This window comes from Melanotaenia boesemani, chromosome 5 (genome assembly GCF_017639745.1).
Source record: "Melanotaenia boesemani isolate fMelBoe1 chromosome 5, fMelBoe1.pri, whole genome shotgun sequence".
Lineage (NCBI taxonomy): Eukaryota > Metazoa > Chordata > Actinopteri > Atheriniformes > Melanotaeniidae > Melanotaenia > Melanotaenia boesemani.
In genome coordinates this window covers 16,916,013-16,934,050 of record NC_055686.1, presented here as the reverse complement: position 1 = coordinate 16,934,050, position 18,038 = coordinate 16,916,013, and the positions used below count along the sequence as shown (strand labels likewise).

The following is an 18,038-nucleotide window of genomic DNA, read 5'->3' as shown; positions in this document are numbered from 1 at the left end:
ACAAAGCCGTTGGACAACTGGTGGCGGTGACAAAGTGCAAGTTCAATGTACACAAAACCCACAGTGCAGCCATGACCCACTTTATACCTGAAGTTTGTAGCAGCGAGTAGGAGAAAAGCTTTTTCAGCTCCTGTCAGGCCAAGCCAAGGTCAAGAGAGAATTTACTGCTGTGTTTCCACGTGGCAACTACTCAGTGAATTCTGCCAGAGCAATTCCCAATGTTTTTCACACTCCACAAGCCTCCATTATCCTGTTATCATGAGACATTCCTGCAGCCATCTCAGGTGGCAAAAGCATAGGAAGACATTTTTTGGTACACTGCAGGAGAAAGTGTCATTCTCTACTTTTTTTCTGCAGCAACTTGTGCCATGACTGTCATAACAGGAACACCACAAAAATGCCATGAATCACCAAAAGCTGTGATGGGAAGATGAAACCGAGTGAGCCGCTCTCCTGCCTTTGGGGCATAGACTGCTGCTGCTGACTGGCAGTCAGGCAGTCAAGTGCTGAGACATAGATATGTGAGCACCTTGGCACCGGATTCAGCCCTCACCTCAGTCAAACAGCCGAGAAAAAAAACATGTCGTATAACTTTTTAAACAGTAAGTCTGTCATCCTTGTATCTTAAATATAGTCATATCACCATGTTTTCTTTCCCACATGCTTGTGTATATAACAATTGCTCAAGATTGTTTGTTTAACTGTCTAAGTACATCCAGAGCGATGACGCAAGTACCTGGACAGAAAGCACACCGCACGCTAAAAAAGGAAGTCAGGTTAATAGTTCCTCATCGCGTGCGCAGTTTTGAATGCGTTAAAAAGCAATACCTCTCTTATATAAACTGTGTTATCCAACTAATTTTTTTAACTTTAGCATAAACTTCTTTATGCATGTGCTCCGGAGAAAACACCTGCCAGAGGTCAGACAGGAGAGAAGAGTCCGATTATCTGGCGTCAAGAAGGGCCCGGAGAGCAGGAGGAGGAAGGAGGAGGAGGAAGAGGAAGAGGAGAGGGGTGTTATATTCCCAACTGTTGCATCCGAACTATAACTAGGTCAACTTCGATGCAGGAAACACACATCACCGCAGACATAACAAAGGGAATTTCCTCTGGTGATCGGTCTAAGCAGCAATACGTGGCTATGCCTCTCTGGTCGTGGATTGATAACGAGGTGAAAAGTGCACAAGCAGAAATATCTGTTTACAGTTGGTCACCTAAGTCACACACACCTTAAAAAATCGTTAAAATGGTCCAGCCGCTATTTCTAATTTCCACAAGTAACTCTCTTTAGTCTTATCTCCCATGTGGGATAACGTGAGTACTTACCAGCTGTTTACACCGCGGCGAGAGACAATGTTGACATGTAGGCAACTTGCTGTTTTACCGCTCAACAAATTCCGTATTTGTGCAAAAACAGGACAAACCAGAACGACGCGAGGGGAAAGCCACTTCGAATTTACTCCTATAAAAACTTTGCAGGCCACTTCTTCGCCACACTTTTATCTGAAGTTGTCGGTGGAGGTAGGCGCCATGTTTGTGTCTGCGCTGATAGTTTTGTTGGTGAGCTTTCTTCATAAGCGTCTCTTTCAGGCTGGAACCGCCCAGAGCAGAGGAGCGGTAACTGACACAGGCCAGCGGCCAGCAGCGCCTAGCAAGCTAGCGGAAGTTAGGGTAACAGCTTCCGGTAGGCCTTCTCGAAATAAAACTGTTTAGTGACGTAGGCTTATTTAATAACACAAAAATCGCGTTTTTCTGTTTTTATATCAAACATGTAATAATTTATTTTATAGTTATTTCAAGTATGTTTCTTTTTTTTCAGGGACATATATTCAGTATATGGGGAAAGTAAGATTCAGGCAATGGCAAAATTCTCTTAGCGGTGAATATGTTTCGACTACCGGTTTAATCTTCTCTTCACAGCTGCCTTGACTCCATTGTGATCATGTGCCTTGTTTTTGTAGTTTCTGACGCCCCCAATCTTATCGGAAAAAATACACATGCGAAACAGGTGTAATCGCGTCATAAAAAATGGTTGATGTGTATTACCCATTGTAGCTCCAAATGTATTTGTGGTAACTTTACCACTCGAGACAATCATTACAGTAATTAGTTCACGCAACATGCTCACCAAGCACCTAAAACCCCAATTGCATAAGTTTTCCCAACTCGATCACACTGTTCAAGTTGATTGAATGAACAAGTGATTGCATACTTTCAAAATGGTGTATTCCAATCCAATCCACTTTATTTATATAGCACATGTTAAAACACATGGTTGCCAATGTGCTATACATATAAAATATAACTGTTGAAATGTAGGCATCCCTTACACAAAGACATGAAAAGACTTCACAAAAATATACAAATATATCTGAAATACACTAAAAAGAATTCAAATGTTTTAAGAATAAGATTAAAATGCATTTTAAGAAAATTGGCAGAGCAGGCTACAATCAAACTATTAGAAAGGTAGAATACACTAAAAGAAGTTAAGTCTTGAAACAGCTTGATCACCTCTGGTTTTGAGTCTCAGTTTTTGGATCAACTAGTTGATCTGCTGACCTCTGAACCTTTGATGGAGTGTATAGTTCAAGCAGGTCTGATCTGTAAGTTGGTGCTAGTCCATTTAATTATTAAAAACAATTAGTAAAATATTAAATGAATTCTAAAACTGCCAGTGTAGTGAAGCCAGGATAAGAGTGATGCATACAGAGCTTTACAGTAATCCAAAGCAAGATTTTGAACTTTCAAACGAATTCTATAAAAGCCATAACTGATAAACACTGGATATCACACCATTGTCTGCTATTGATAGTGGCACACCAACTTCTGCATATGCAATGGATTTAAACTTCAACCTGTGTATGCAATGCAAAATTTAATCTTTATTTCAAGTCTTTAGAAATACTTCTCAGTTTAATTAAAGCAGCTCAGAAGCATAGTTTTTTAATCCAAACTTAAAACTGGTGTGCAACAGATATTTTACAGCTATATACACATGCATTTATTACAAGTTAAAAATTACACACAAATTAAGACAGTTAATACTTGAAGCTAACACTTCATGTCATCTATAGGGGAGAACGTGATCAGTTTGGGGAGGCTGTACTCTTGCTTCTTTGGGGGTGAAGGTGTCTTGAGTGAATCTAGATCCAATGAAAACAACTTTTCTGTGTTTTCCTCTGATGCTGCTGGTTCAGTTCGCCAGTCCAGAGCAGAGACCTCGTAATCCGACAAAAAGCGCTCAGTTGTCCTCACACTTTCCAAAGCGCCATCATTACTTGCTTGTTGGATCTGACCCAGATGACGTGCTGTTAACAGTGACTGAGAGGGGATGGCCAGCTCTTCATCTTCTTCACTCCTCATGTCCACAGCTTCATCATCGAGAATCAGACTTTCACAGCTCGCCATTTCAGGGAGGGTCTCATGGTCGAGGCTGAACAGGACGGCGCTGCTGCCGGTGCCACTTGGGGTGTCGAGGACTTCTGCGTTGAACGTGTCCCATGATAGAGAGGCGTTGAGTAAGACCCCCTGCTGGCAGACAGAGGGGCTGTCTTGGCTCGTGACAACGGGCGTGGTAAAAGAGACGGTATGGATGCGAGAATCAGGGCTCACGGTTGAATTGTGGGGCTGACCAAGTTGCCCAGTTAAAGTCTTTTTCACCTCTGCTGACTGACGTAATTTTTTAGCTTCATCTTCTTCAACTGCTTTTCGCCAAGAGCTTTTCACATCCATAACTTAAAAAGGGAAGAGGAAAAGTAATCTCATTAATAAAAACACAACAAGTCAGCTTCTCCAATGTAACTTAATACACTGACACCTTCAGATTTTGAGGGTAAATTACTTTCAACTCACTCAAGCTCTCAGGTGTTCGATGCAGCTGTTTTCTTGTGGAGAAGGGATCTCTCTGAAGAGTGTTAAGAAGGCACTGCAAGTCTATATCTTTAACGCTGCCCTTTGGAGTGGTTGTAGTTATAGCATCTGCAAACTAAAAGACACATCTTCAGTGATTCTGCATTTATTATTCCAAGGTTCCTGCATTAAAAGCGGTGAAACCCCCCTTCATAAAAAAAATAAATAAATAATAATAATAATTCAATATACCTGATCAGCAAGGTTATCATATTCCAATTCTAAAATCTGAGTCTTGGTCCTCATGGGGGCCACCTTCCGATGGCTTGTCTTCCTCATGCTGGCCTAATATAAAAGCACATGAATTATTGAGGAACACAAAGTTGAAAATATTGAGTGAATCCAGTGATTTACTTACCATACTGGAGGTTGTCTGAAACACAGCTGCAGACTGAGGTGTTGGTGCAGACGGAGCCTTTCCAGAAGGGGATGGTGGTGTGTCAAAAAGCCAGTCCAGAGACGTATTTGCTCGTGCTTCAACAGTGACAACGGGACTTTCAGACGCTTTAAGTTTTGCAGGACAAGAACTGTTTCACAAAAGGAGAGCGCCTGGTTATTTAAAACACTTTGCACAGTGAAATGCTCACTTTCCTGCAGTTCAGTTCAGAGAGAAAAAAAATATCAAGTACATTCGAGTGGCCATTAACAGCCTGCTGTTGGGGCTTGGCACAGCAATAATCCTCAAGCTTAGTCACTTTGCACCTGCTGTCAATTAGCCTGAATAAATGAGTGACTAAGAATTGGCGTTTTGAGTTCTAATAAAGAACTGATCAAACTTCAGCTTTATAGCATAATAAAACAATTTTTGCATAACTTTGATAAGTGATCGATTTTAAAATAAAGTGTCTGCTCCGTATCTGTCCGTGACGATTTCACTTAATTCGCCCCGGTCATCAGAAAGCAGCGATACTCTAGGGAGGGACAGTGATGGACAGAACACTGCTCAGGGCTGTCCAGGTATCTGCCTCCCACCAGAAGCCAACACACCAAGCACTTAAAATACCAAATATAAAGTGGTGGCAATTAGTTCAGGTCCCCCCCAGATGCTGTTCAAAAACATGGTACCTTTTTCGGTTTGAATCACCATGGTTGACTACTTCCTGTGAGTCACTCGCTGTAGGTTTCTCTTCTGAAAGTCAAAATGCACAATCAAGTATAAACAAAAAGTGAATATTTATGTACAGATTGTAAAGGTCCAAGTCTGCTAACCTAGAAGCTTAGCAGGATACTGGGAAAAGATGGTACTTCTGTACGTAGCCTCAGCAGCTGGTTCAAAAGACAGTGGAGCCATTGGTGAAAGGAAACCAAGAGCCTAAAACAAGAAAAAAAAACAAAAAAACAGATTAGGATAAAGCAACAGGGTCACTCTGCATAAAATGGATGTTAAAACACAGTTAAAGACAAATTCCACAGGAGACTCACAGGATCTTCATTAAGGAAAGAGACTAGGGGTGTGTCTTTCAGCATGTCCATCCACCTCTTGTCCCAGTTAGCCTCCAACTCGCTAATGGTACTCTTGATTTCTGGAATTTCTTCCTTGGAAATCTTCTGTCTGAAGGGATGACAGCATGAGAAATAATACTTAACATTGCCTTTCAATGACAACATAGTAGCGCAAAAAAATTATTCATATCACAATTGGTTCACATCAGAAATGCATCCCACAAAGTGAGTACTGCTCATTATATACCTGATGAGGTGGAGGTCCTGCAGCACACGGGCCATCTGCTGACTCTTCTCCTGCAGGAGCTGAGGACTGAGTCGGGACTCAGACGTAGAGGACACCCGACAGCGTTCCTCCTTAAGGAGCTGCACTGCGTGGTTCATCAGCTCCATTACGCAGAGGAGGTTCAGTTGGCCAGCTTCATACACATTCCCCGAAGTTAACTGAAAACCATTCAGACACAAAAATAAAGACCAATGAGACCTCTCATCTCTGTACTTGCTAGAAAATGATTGCCTTTACTGAAACTTTACTGGGGAAAAAAAAGGCTTTCCTCATAGCCTTAGGCAACAGCAAAATGACAACTGATGTTATAGACACAGTCTAAAAAGAAAAAAAAAAATTGTGCAAACAAGTCTGGATTAACAGAGCGAACTGTCTCATTATCATCATTGTCCTCACCTGATGTGGGAGACGCTCAATTCTCTCCAGCAGACAGGAAGGAATTTTGAGTACTCGATCCGTCCCATCCAGGACATATTGATCCACTTCGCCTTTCAAAACACTTTCCACTGCACTCTGCTCCTCTTTGATCGTTGAAAGCATTCTTTCAATGTCTGACCACAAGGAGCGCACCTTTGGACATCAAGTATAAAACAATTTAACAAAACCAATGTAGAAGTGTTTTTTTTTTTTTTTTTACACCTCAGCCATGTGACAAAGTTAAAACGTGATTTAAAAAGTCAGTGTGTGCACATGACGCATTTTAATAGAAAAAAAAAAAAAAAAATTACAAGACATACCTTTTTGATCTTCTCCACATGATAAGCTTCATCCTGAGCAGCATCACTGCTGTGACGCCTGCAAGTAGATCCCATTTTGATCAACTCTTTCCTCAAGCCTAAGAACGCTATTAGAAAATAATGTGGGGAAAAAAAGAAGCTGCACATACTTAAGAAGCTCATCATACTTGGTACCATCTGCTTTGATGTCCCTCATAGACTTCACAAGATGCCTGTACAAAAGGGAAGAATATGTTAAGAGAAAAGGGCATTAAGAAAGATGCAGTAAAAACTATTTTGCATATACTAATTAAAACAAATTCCTCTATATCAAGTCTGCACACCATAAGCACATCATTAAAATTGTTTAAAGCATGTAGTGTCTTGTCATAATTGGATTATCCAGGATGTAGAGCAATTATTCAAAATCTGAGATTCTCTTCTTTTGATCTGGTTGCAAACTAGTTCAGCATCATTTACAACATTTTTTTTTACATCTCATCTTCCTGCTGCAATGACAAAGCAAAATGTTTGCTGTTAAAGTAGGGTCAATGATTAACATCTCCAGCAGCCACAAGACGACCTCATGAACTCAATTAGTTCATTTGAAACAGGTGATGTTTGAAACAAAAAGGCAAAGCAACACTATAAACAGACAGCAATGGAAATTAACTATTCTAATCAATAAATCTGAACAGCAGATGGCAACATATTTAAAAATAAGACTGACTGTAAAAGGAATTTAGAAAAAATTAAAAGTTATGATTACTAAACATTTTATTTACGGTTTAACTTTAATCTACTACAAATGTCAACATGTTTTTTTTTATGACAGATTTGAGCAGATCAAAGAAATTTGACTTTATTGTCATAACCTGCCACATGAGTGTGAAGATACCCAAGTAGAACACTTCAGTACTGCTTGCAACATCTGATGTCAATATGAACAACACTAATGGACAAAATGGACAATGAAGCACTTACTGAGCTCGTCTCTGGTACGCTTGAAGAAAACAATCCTGATCAACCGCAGCTTTCAAAAACCTCGTACGAATTAGATTGAATCGTTTAACTGCCATGTCCAAGGTGGAGGCTGGCACAGCAATGGCCTCAGGAACCCAAGTGTCATCTGGCAATGATAATACTTAAAATTATTTAATTGATTTGAATTAAATAAACCACGACTAATGTTGTGTGGTGCTCTTGGACTGTGAACACAGTAGATACAAGCTGCTGGTATAGGTACAAATGGCTCTTCTTAAAGCTCTACCTGTGGTAAATGTCTTCATTTCCTGCAGCATGGTGTGTTTGGCTAAATGAAGCATCAAGCTGGTAAACTTGGGGCCTCCAGGTGACAGAAATAAAGACGCCACCACTTTGGATCCTGCATTTGCAGTTTCATCCTACAAGCACACACAAAACAAAACCCCACATACACAAACCCTGAATAGCACCACATTGCATAGCACACTTAAAGTTTGTGTAACACATATAAGACATTTTAGTATGACATCCTAGATGTCTATGGTAAACAGTGAGGGGAAATAATAAATGTAGTTGGAGAAATAATCAGCTATGGGGCTATAGTTTTAACATCACAAGATTTTCACAGAGTAAAAAGATAAATAATTCCACGTAAATTATTTTAAGTAGTATATTAGTTGCAATGACTCAAATTACTGAAAAATAAAGGATTTTTCTTTGTTATTTTTTGCTTCTTTGTTAAAGATAAGAGTTGATAAAATTCCAGTTAAATAGAGGTTCTAGCATTTTAACACTAAGTTTACTTATTTGCAAAGAATTTTCTTGGTCATAGAATAATATTTCTGAATTCCAACACTTAGTATATTTTCTTTTAGTATTTTCAGTTAAACTCTGGGCCAAGCTGCATTATTACACACCAAAGGTGCAGAAAAACAAAGTCTATACAGGACATCAATCGTCATTTTCCACACCATTGCATAACTGTTAAATTTATTTATAAAGGTATGCCACGTTGGCATCCTTTAAAAATTAAACTCCTGCAAAAATTAAACTGGAAATTTTAGCTTTATGAGTCATGCATCTAAACACAGATTTTCTTCTATGTAACAGTTTTAACTAGGATAAGACATTGAAAAGAACATAAAAAGGAAAGAAAAGACAGGCGAAATGATGCACAATGAGAATATGGTTGTCTTTCTTTCATTCTTAAGAACATTCATGAGGCAGGCAACTGTAAGAATGTTATATACACTTATGTTTCCATCTGAAAACTTTAGAGAGAAACATCATACCCAGATTCTTACCATTATTTCTCGCAACCAAGCGCAGGTAACCTTGCGAAATTCAGCATCTACTTTGTGGTCCAAAACGGGCCAGCAGTGCCTATATCAAAATAGAAGTGATATTTCGGTGTGTATAAATCACAAACACGAAGATACAGTGATAATAACAATTAAACATATAATCTAACTTTACCTGTACGCTTCGTGAAATCGTGTTGGGTTAAGTTTTTCCAATAAGAAGTGCGTTACTATGTAGAAAGCATCTTTGTTTGGTTTGTCGAACATATTCCTATTGGGCAAAAGGGTGATTAGTATAGGTGATCATTACTGTGAAATATAACGTAAAAATAATCCAAAGAGATGAGAGGAAGAGGTCAAGAATACGTTGGAGTAAAACATACATACAGGCTACAATGTGCGAACAAGTTATGATCTCTCCTAAAATAAACAAACTTACGGTCCAATATTGAGATGTTTAATGTTGACTTTGCCTACGACATATGAAGCTTCAACGTCTGGCTGAAATCCCAGTCCAAGGAGAGCAAACCAAAGATGCTGTCCATTCCTCTTCTGCAATAATACCGGGTTCGCCATTATTCCCAGAAGATCCACTGCTAGCTTATCTGCTAGCCTAAAAAGTTTACAGTTGGCTAACTGGCACTCTAACTTGTTGTGTTTCAGACAACATATATTTCTTTAAAAATAAATAAATACAGAAAAAGCAAAGGAAAGCCAGCAAAGCAAAGAGTTGTTCCTTAGAAGAAGCGCTCCATGTTTAATCCGAAACTGGAATAAATTTTATACGGAAACAAGAAGACGCAGGGAGGCTACCGCCAATTTTTCCAACAATAACCCGGATGTTGTTTGAAAGTATTTCCGGTAAGTAACACAAATGCATAAGTGCAATAAACAATATCAAGATTTGCCGTTAAGATTTCTACATTAGACCACTTAGAGATGGGTTTGATCACTTATAAATTTAGTCAGCAATAAAATGTATGTAAATATATATATACATATATATAAGAAGTTTTACTTGAACTTAAGACCAATGAAGCACATATACAGTTTCCATCAATACATCTGTCAGCCTATCAATATGGGCATTAGTTACTTAGCTTAATATTAAATTACCACATTACCTTCATTATACACAGCTGCATCATTATGTCACCATTTGTGTGACCTGAACTTATTCTGTTAAAGCAAACAGATCCAAAGTCCAACAAGCATTTCATCCACGGGTATCTTACTGGACTTCACTCCTAGTTTAAATCTGCAATGGAAAAGTCCTATACTCATACTATCAACCAAAGTTAAAGTTTTACAAAGTAAAACAGAAGTACAGCAAACCCTAAAAAGGATAACAATAGACATCTTTACAAAGTACGGAGGAAATTTTTCATAGATATTTATGAAACTTTATTGCACCACTGGCCATACCCTGGCCAAATTAATAACCCAATCAATAATCCAAGGATCATTGAAAAGCTGTTATAATAATAAAAAACACAAAATAAGCATGTGGAAAGTTTTTATTTGTCTTTTTTTTAAATTGAAGAACATACAAGCTCAAAATTTCAGTGTCCACCACAACTGATCAAGTAGAGCAACATAATAGACAGAAGTGCTCTTTGTTTTTGCTTTTTTTCTTTTCCCCCTAATTTGTCATATCAGTGTAGTTCTTTTAAAACCAGCTTGCAACACTCGCCCACCTTTGATGGATCAGACACTGATGAGTATTTGGAAATCTGAGAACTGACATCCAAAGAACGTGCCAAGTCCTGTGCTGATATGTCAGAGGCCACAGTGGTTCCCAAGGCCACCAGAAGCCTAAATATAGCCTCCTTGTCTTGTACTGTCTCCAGAGCTCTACTGGCCACAGAGAGACACTGAGCCTTGGCTTCAAGATCAGGCTGAGCGTGCAGGCAGCCAGCGTAGTTAAGCACCAAAGTAGCCAGAGCAATGTGGATGTTCTTATTGCAGACGGTAACCAGGTCAGCAGCACGTGACAGCACTGTTTCACGCTGAGCCATGAGGAGAGCTTGGCCACACTTGCCACTAAAGCAGTTACACAGAGTCCGTAATGCCAGCATCTGGTTGGCAGTACGACCCTCGGGCCTCATTAGGCTCAGCAGGTGGTTGCACAGCTGGACTCCCTCTGCCTCTCCACAAAGAGTCTCATTAACCTGCGGGTGACGCACTGCCAACCTCATAATGTCCAGGACAGGAAACACAATATCTAAAACACACAAGGAGAATTATTGAAATTTTGTTAGTGAACATAATGGACTTAAGAAACTTAAAATGTGTTTTTTTTGTGAGATAATTCCATAGTGAAAAACAAAACATATTCACAAAAATGTAATTAAGTTTTTAGATGCTGTAGCTATACCTTCAGGCCAGTGTGAGGCTTTCCAGAGCAAGTTAATCTGTTGGATGTTTGGAGGAGGCTCTGAGGAGTTTGGGTTGCACACAGACAACAACAGTAGCTCAAGACTTCCCAAAATGTCTTCAGAGAGCTTGTGCTCCTGAGGGGCACCTCCATTTAGTTCCTTCAACTTGGCTGGGAAGGAAAGAACAAAAATCACTGACCCTGATATCTTAAAGAATTTTAATATACCAGTTAAAGATCTTTATACCAAAACACAATTCAAGCCCCTTTGGCTTTAAAACTTTCATGACAAGGCTTGAAATAACTTGTGCATGTGCAAGCTTGTGCACATAAAATTGGAGCAGTGCACCTAATTTTTGACCCCAGGTGCACCTGTACATGTAATGGAAAAGCTAGTAGTTTGCAGTGTTGTCAGCTTAGTGACTCTTGTTATATTTAGCAACTATTTACACATCTCTTGCAACTTTTTTTTTTTTTTTTGACTAACGACAAATCTAGCAACTTTTTCTGGCAGTTCCTCCGAGCGGCAGCAGATATTCACCTCTGCAGACTGAAAATGAAATGCATGTACATGAAGCTGCCACCAACTGATCCGCCCTGGCCTACAGTCAGACATTATTGACTGGGCATGAGCGTCCTTTTCTGTCTCAGTCATTGAGATCATCTGTAGATGTGCTGCTGCAGCTAACATGAACAGGTGTCTGTTGACGTTTCCACACAAGAAACCAAGTTGTACTCTATGAAAACTTACTCCCAACGTACCGCACTTGTTTCACAGAACTACTGCGTTTAAATATTTTTATTTTAAGATATTAAGTTTTAAAAAGGTTTTTGTACTTTTGTACAGGCTGATGTCATCAGCTTGTTCAGATGTTACTTTATCTCCCCCTGCCTTTATATCATAAGGGAAATTGTAAGACAAAACGTCCATTTCCAGATTAACTGAATATTTACACAAGTTTGACCTCTTTATTTTTCTCTTAAATGCCACAACCTTCCTCCTATTATAGAAGATCTGACATTCTAATCCTGCTTTTTGTCTGTTCCAGCAGGTAAACACACCTGATGCTGAAATGTTATTAGATATTGTTTCCTCTGTGTTTAGAAGGAAGTCAGCTTTAATGAATAAATCCTAAAATTTTCATCCTTCTTTGTAATAAATATTTTTATTATATTACAATAATACTGAAGTTGAGATTTAGAGGAAATAGCTCTTAACTGCTACTGTGTTAAAGAGAATACTGCTGTTAAAATCAGCTCATTTGTTCTGGGTTAATAATCTTTTATTATTTTTGATGCAAGTCATTTTTTTGCACCAGTGTTTTTTTTGTTTTTTTTTTCTTGTTTGACAAAATTTTTATGTAGATTAAAAATATATGACACACTGCCCAGCAGTAGCCTGTTAGTTGCACATCATCACACCCGTTTTCAATGCTTACCAATGATCTGAGAGGCGTTGGCTTGCTCAAAGGTCACACCGTCAGTCTTGGGGAAGTAGATATTGGTAGGTGTTTGTCTAAGGGCTGCTGAGGAGTAGGCGCCTCCTCCTGCAGAAAGGAGAGGATGATAAAATAAGTGCTAACTCAACATCACAGTCATTTTTCTTATAGGAGAACTATAAAGGACAAGAACATCACAAACTCATTAATCTTTTTAAACTTTTTTTTCCTGAGATTTACAACAGCAGATTCTTTCGACATTCCTCATCATCACTGGCCCCTAAAGGTTGGTTGGACCGCTTACGTAAAATTGTGATATTTTCATCTTTAAAAGCTTTATAACACATACTTAAATGAACCACAAACCTTTTCTATCAACTCTTCAATGTTTCCAGTTTCACCAGTTTGTGATATCTGTCTGTAGTATTTCTGGACTAAATATGTAGAACTATTTCTAATACACTTTCAAAGCTGACACCCCTTATAAAATTGGAGAATCAAATGTTTATAACTGAGGGAAATTTCAATGAGTTTCAAGGCTTAAACACACATTTCATTTCAGCAATTTTATTAATTAATCTTAGCTTAAAATGTAAGTCTTGTCACTTCATGACATCACCAGCCTTTCTGTATAGTCAGGTGTATCAGTGGTTGTCTTAATCAGGATCTCACCTGTGAAGGGATCTGCCACCCCTACAGGAGCGCTTGGGTTGGGGCCTGACTCTGGGATGTAGCGACCAGCGCCTGACAGTTGGTGAGGGTGGAGGCAGCAAAAAAAAAAAAAATCAGCTATGAAACCGCATTCACAAGTAAATGTCACACAAATAGCTTGTCTGTAAATGTTCTGTACCTGTAAAAGGATCTGCTCCAAAACCTGGCCTATCATCAGATGAACCAGGGATATATCGTGCTCCTCCTATCATAAGAATGCACAACACACACATAAAAATAAATAAAATTAATTCAAATTAAATGAAAGAAAGAAAGAAGAGTTTCAGTAAATGTAATGAACATATAAAATAATAAATTAATTAAAAAAAAATACTCAAAGCACAAGCACAAGATGGGGATCATTTCTGGAAAGAGAAACCAGGTCTTGTAGCCTCACCAGTGAATGGATCAGCAACTGCAGGCTGAGCAGGTCCCACCACGTGTCCTTTAGTGTTTTCAATGATAAAGTTAGCAACCTGGTCAAGGAACATGGGGCTGAGGTCATTCTTCTGCAGAAAGTTGTGTGCTGTCAGCCAGGGGTCGTCTGTCATGTTGTAAGGCAGCTTCATGGAGGGCCCTCCCTCATTCACATCAATGGTGAAGACGTAGTCATACTCCTGATGCCAGACAGGGTCTCATTATTGACAGTTTCTCGGGCAGTTCTCATTTAACTGGCACCAAGACTGTGGTCTTACCTTTCCCTCATACATCACACTCTTGGATGTCTGTTGGTTTGAGCCACCAACCACATCTCCAATTTTCATCCAGCGGCCATCACTGACACTCCACTGATATGCCTCCACCTTCTCTCCATCTTTGATCAACCGAGTCTGTCCATCACGATTTCCTTGATGGAAAAAGTAAGCAATGATCCAGACGCATTGGAAAAAGAAGAAGAAGGAGAAAAAAAAAACAAACAACAAAAAGAAGAAGAAGAAAAAGAAAAACAAGTCTCTTTTATTACCAGGCTCATTTAGATGTTCTCTTCCAGGCAGGTCTTCCAATTTGATGTCTCCAAGGTCCCCAGTCTTAGGATCAATGGTGGCTTTGGAGAGCTCATCCTCAAAGGCCTGAAGGTCTTCTGCACTGGCCATGCGATCCTCAGCTTCCGTAAATATACGGATGATGCCATCACTGTGTGCAGAAGAGCAGCATCTGGGTCAACCTCACGATTACAAACTATCTGTTCAAATTTTCATAAATTTCATGAAGCTTTTTTAAGACATTAGAACAGTACAAGGAAAAAGGTGTTTAAATATTTATAATGAAACATGATCGTGGAAATCATTACGGACTGACTGAATGCCAGTCCAGCTCTGTTACCTAGCACCGACGGCTATGTCGCCATTAGGCAGAATACAGCAGCACCAGACAGACTGGGCGGGCAGGCGGATGGTCTGGCAGCACTCTCCCTTCCGCCATATCCGCAAAGTCCTGTCCTCTCCTGTGCTTACAAAATCTACACAGTAACAATCAGTCTGAGATTAGAGTCAGCCAGGCAGCATCTTACAGAGCATGAAATAAACTGATGCTGGTTCAAGAAATGCACGCACACACACACACTTCCTTTTGCTATTGTAGATACCTTTAAATATTAAGATTATGAACAAACCTTCGCTATTGGGGAAGACAGCCAAGCTGTAGATGTAGTTGGTGTGACTATAGTAGACCTGTACACATTCGCCTGTCACCAGCCACCTTCTGATACTTGCATCATTGCTGCAAGAGAAAAACTCAGTGTTGCTAATCACTGCCAGTCCTCTCACGCAGTCCTCATGACCTAAGATGGAAGACATATATATTAATGTATGTAAAAATACAAGTCCTTGATACTTTCACAAGTGTTTTGTATTGTAATACCTCAACAGAATACTCTGAACTATTCACACAAGAAGATACATATGAACGTCATCTTTTCAGATCTGGACTCAACAATTCGTGTTGAAGTCTGAAGGAACAATTTTCTTTAGTGTTCTTTCTTTTTGTAGAGATAGAAACAAATATACACAAAGTAAACTATTTACAATTAAAGCTGAAGGTTTAGACACTGAAATTATAGGTTTTTCATATAAATGGGTAGGTTATAGCAAAGCCATTTTACAAAACCGATAACTTGTAGGGCATTTATAAAATGCGTCTTTATTCGAAATGTGAATAATTAAATTAAGTGCTCAGATTTCAGGGGTTGTAGTGATTGGGAGAAATGCTAAATTAAACTAACAATGATAAAAGCATTAACGGGCAAGACGGCTAATTTTGCAGCAATTACTGAGCAGGATAAAGATGATAAATACAGTGGTCCTTCGCCATATCGCGGTTAATCTTCTCGCTGTTTTGTGGGGTTTTTTTTGTATGCAGCACTGCATATTTAAGAATATTTAAATCCTATTTAAACCATTCTATGTCCAAATTTTACTGTCGGAATCACCCACTGTGCTTTGTTTCTTGATTGGCCAAAGGACTCTGTCCAGAGTCAGTCTACTTCGTGTCCTGTGTTCTTTAACTGTGTTTCATATAGATTCCTGATCGCTATGAACTTCAGCAAGTTGCATAAGAGTAGGACCCCTTGATGTTCCGCTCATTACAGTTCTCCAATGTCATCGAAAGTGTAATGTCGGTGTATAAGAGCATTATCGCCCAGGAAAAAAAGGAGCGCCAGCAACTTCCCATAACTATGTTCTTCACTCTGAAAAAGACAGCAACACCCGGGCCTTGTGTGAAAAACGATGTTACAGACGAGGGTGGGGACGCAGCACCAGCAGAGAAGCTGTAATATAGTTTACAGGGTGAGTAAGTATTAAGAAATTCACGCTGTTAAATATATGTAGGTTTTTGAGAGTGTATAAAGTGTGTGAGAATGTTGAAAATGTTCATTACAGTTTGGGAAAGGTCTATAAACATTCAGAGGAGGAATAATTAGGCCTTAACACGCATTTGAATTGTGAAAAATTAATAAGGTCACCATTTTGCGGATTTCATTAATCGCGGGGTGTTTTCAGAACGTAACCCCCGCAATAAATGAGGGACCACTGCACTGGTAAAATATTTACCCAGCAATGAAAAATATATTTACAGCTCATTCACCCACTGCTTCTTCATAAGGTTGAAGTGCAATTCAAAACCATTTTAAAACATATACAAATATGGTTACATGATATTACCAGAAAATAAAAAGAATAGTTGATTGTTAAATGATTTTTTAAATAAGTCTCACCTGTAAACGTTCTCTCACATCGGCCAGCCTTCCAAAGCTTGATGGTCTTATCAGCTGATCCAGAAAGCATAAGACCTTGTTCAGGTAAGATAACCACAGACCAAACAGCTGCAGAGTGGCCCTGTAGTCCAAATAACAAGCAGAAAACATGCTCACTCTTTTTCTAGTGATATTTTTGCTTATATGCTCAATACATAAAGTCACTTTAAAAGTATATCATAAAAGTGTAGTAAGTATAGATGATGTTAGAAGGGTCAATTAATTCTCAAACACCCTGTGTTATTACAATGATTTGAGTTATCAGAGTGGCTTCAGCCTACCTGCAAAGTCATCATACACTTCTCATTGAGCCACACTTTGGCTGTAGTGTCCCACGAGCCACTCAGAAGTGTCCCAAACTTTCCAGATGACAGACTACAAACTGTGGAAATCGAAAGTACGAAAGTTTGATCTACATGCTCTGTAACAACAATAATAATAATAACATATGAATAAGAAAACGAAATCATATAAAGAAATCTTTACTAAATATACAAGCACAACTCACCTGTATTTTTGTGACCCTGAAGGGTGAACAGGGGCTGTGGTTGATCGAGTGTGAAAACACAAATGTTATTATCATTCCCACCTGTGGCAATCAGTCCCCGGGGATATGTTTCACTGGGTGCAATGATGCAGACACAGGATACAAAATTTGAGTGGCCTGACATACAGTGCATCTCAGTGAAGCCTTTATCTGGGCTGCTGGAAGGAAAGGGAAAGGAAAGAGCAAAAACTGTTAAAACTGCTCAGTCAGCACTGATATATGTAGACCCAAGTATAATTGAGTTGATTATCTGGACATTAAATGCTAAACAAAATAAAATCACATATATCTTGTTCAAATTAGCCAGCACTTCATCGTAAATGCAGTTTATATGGAGCTGCAATATAATGAATGACAAAGCTAATTTGAATTGGTAGCTGCCAAGCTAACTTAGCCACTAGCACCAATCTTTATTATGTTACCAAAACTGTGTCAACAAATATGGCTTGTGTGCCACGTTATTTTTTTAAACTACGTTTTCTTTTTGTTTCAGCAAACATGTTGCTGTCAAACAGAGTTCCTGGTGAACAGAAATAAGAGGTAGCCCGGCAGCACAGTTAGTCAGCATGGGGCTATAGTGCTAATGCTAGCTACCTTGAATTTGGCACCCAGACTCTTCCGGTTCGGTCCCTGGACACGGACACGAAAGCTCCCACTGGAAAAACAGCAGTTGCGAGTCCCCTGACGTCCATCTCATGGCCAGGGATGGAACACCTGAGTTTGTACGAGTTAGGCGATGCCATTTTACTCAAAATGAAACTATTACAACAGAGTGAAGTTATGTGTAGTTGCTGTCAACAAACACCAGCCGCTAATACCAGCGGAAGTTGAATTGCGTCATTGCATGCTAGCTACCTTTCAAATTATAATTGTTTCTTCATTTGATAATAATATAAATATAAATGGTTGAAACGTTAAAATGTATCTCTAAGATTTTGTACTCGTAAATTAAATATTTGAGTTGTGCTGGGTTTCTTAATTCTAAGTTTTCAATCTAAAAGAAATTACACCTTAATCTTAACAAATATTTAGCTAAAATGACTAAAATAATGAAATATAACGACAGCAA

At 39.0% G+C, this 18,038-nt stretch overlaps 3 protein-coding genes and 1 non-coding gene across 7 annotated transcripts in view; all 4 read right to left on the bottom strand.

The window, feature by feature from the left end:
* Window positions 1–1,634, bottom strand: part of dennd4c (DENN/MADD domain containing 4C) — a 39,503-nt gene extending 37,869 nt beyond the window's left edge. For 2 of the 3 annotated variants that reach the window (XM_041985081.1, XM_041985084.1), the window contains exon 1: window positions 1,327–1,633. The gene's annotated coding sequence lies outside the window, so the exon portion shown is untranslated. Of the gene's footprint in view, window positions 1–1,326 lie in introns of all 3 variants that reach the window. The other variant, XM_041985082.1, reaches the window with a different exon arrangement.
* A 1,227-nt stretch (window positions 1,635–2,861) lies between these two features.
* Window positions 2,862–9,479, bottom strand: haus6 (HAUS augmin-like complex, subunit 6). Its single transcript, XM_041985089.1, has 16 exons — window positions 9,082–9,479; window positions 8,818–8,913; window positions 8,646–8,724; window positions 7,628–7,760; window positions 7,342–7,486; window positions 6,528–6,590; window positions 6,379–6,436; window positions 6,038–6,211; window positions 5,603–5,799; window positions 5,335–5,464; window positions 5,122–5,224; window positions 4,978–5,041; window positions 4,271–4,439; window positions 4,105–4,197; window positions 3,856–3,988; window positions 2,862–3,737 (listed from the first exon to the last, which is right to left on the bottom strand). Exons 1-16 carry the CDS (start codon window positions 9,216–9,218, stop codon window positions 3,055–3,057), a joined length of 2,457 nt encoding a protein of 818 aa, XP_041841023.1. The 5' UTR covers window positions 9,219–9,479; the 3' UTR covers window positions 2,862–3,054.
* On the bottom strand, window positions 4,753–4,883 carry LOC121640890. The gene has a single exon (XR_006010619.1).
* Window positions 9,480–10,141: 662 nt separating the features above from the next.
* On the bottom strand, window positions 10,142–17,795 carry plaa (phospholipase A2-activating protein). 2 transcript variants are annotated; one of them, XM_041985090.1, is made up of 14 exons: window positions 17,564–17,795; window positions 16,931–17,127; window positions 16,704–16,804; window positions 16,384–16,504; window positions 14,782–14,949; window positions 14,493–14,628; window positions 14,134–14,303; window positions 13,865–14,016; window positions 13,567–13,786; window positions 13,309–13,374; window positions 13,131–13,202; window positions 12,459–12,566; window positions 11,020–11,190; window positions 10,142–10,866 (listed from the first exon to the last, which is right to left on the bottom strand). In XM_041985090.1, the coding sequence occupies exons 1-14, from the start codon at window positions 17,710–17,712 to the stop codon at window positions 10,298–10,300; spliced, it is 2,400 nt and encodes a 799-aa protein (XP_041841024.1). In that variant the 5' UTR covers window positions 17,713–17,795; the 3' UTR covers window positions 10,142–10,297. The 2 variants fall into 2 exon arrangements, with proteins under 2 accessions (XP_041841024.1, XP_041841025.1); XM_041985091.1 differs by having other exon boundaries at window positions 16,931–17,124.
* Window positions 17,796–18,038: the final 243 nt, after the last annotated feature.

Coding starts and splice junctions, on each gene's coding strand:
- haus6 (XM_041985089.1), bottom strand. CDS start 9,218: ATGGCGAACCCGGTATTATTGCAGAAGAGGAATGGACAGCATCTTTGG. Junction 7,487..7,627: donor AATGAAGACATTTACCACAG/GTAGAGCTTTAA, acceptor TATCATTGCCAG/ATGACACTTGGGTTCCTGAG. Junction 6,212..6,378: donor ATGTGGAGAAGATCAAAAAG/GTATGTCTTGTA, acceptor TGATGTCCAAAG/GTGCGCTCCTTGTGGTCAGA.
- plaa (XM_041985090.1), bottom strand. CDS start 17,712: ATGGCATCGCCTAACTCGTACAAACTCAGGTGTTCCATCCCTGGCCAT. Junction 13,375..13,566: donor AGTTGCTGATCCATTCACTG/GTGAGGCTACAA, acceptor TTCTTATGATAG/GAGGAGCACGATATATCCCT. Junction 10,867..11,019: donor AGCCTCACACTGGCCTGAAG/GTATAGCTACAG, acceptor TGTGTGTTTTAG/ATATTGTGTTTCCTGTCCTG.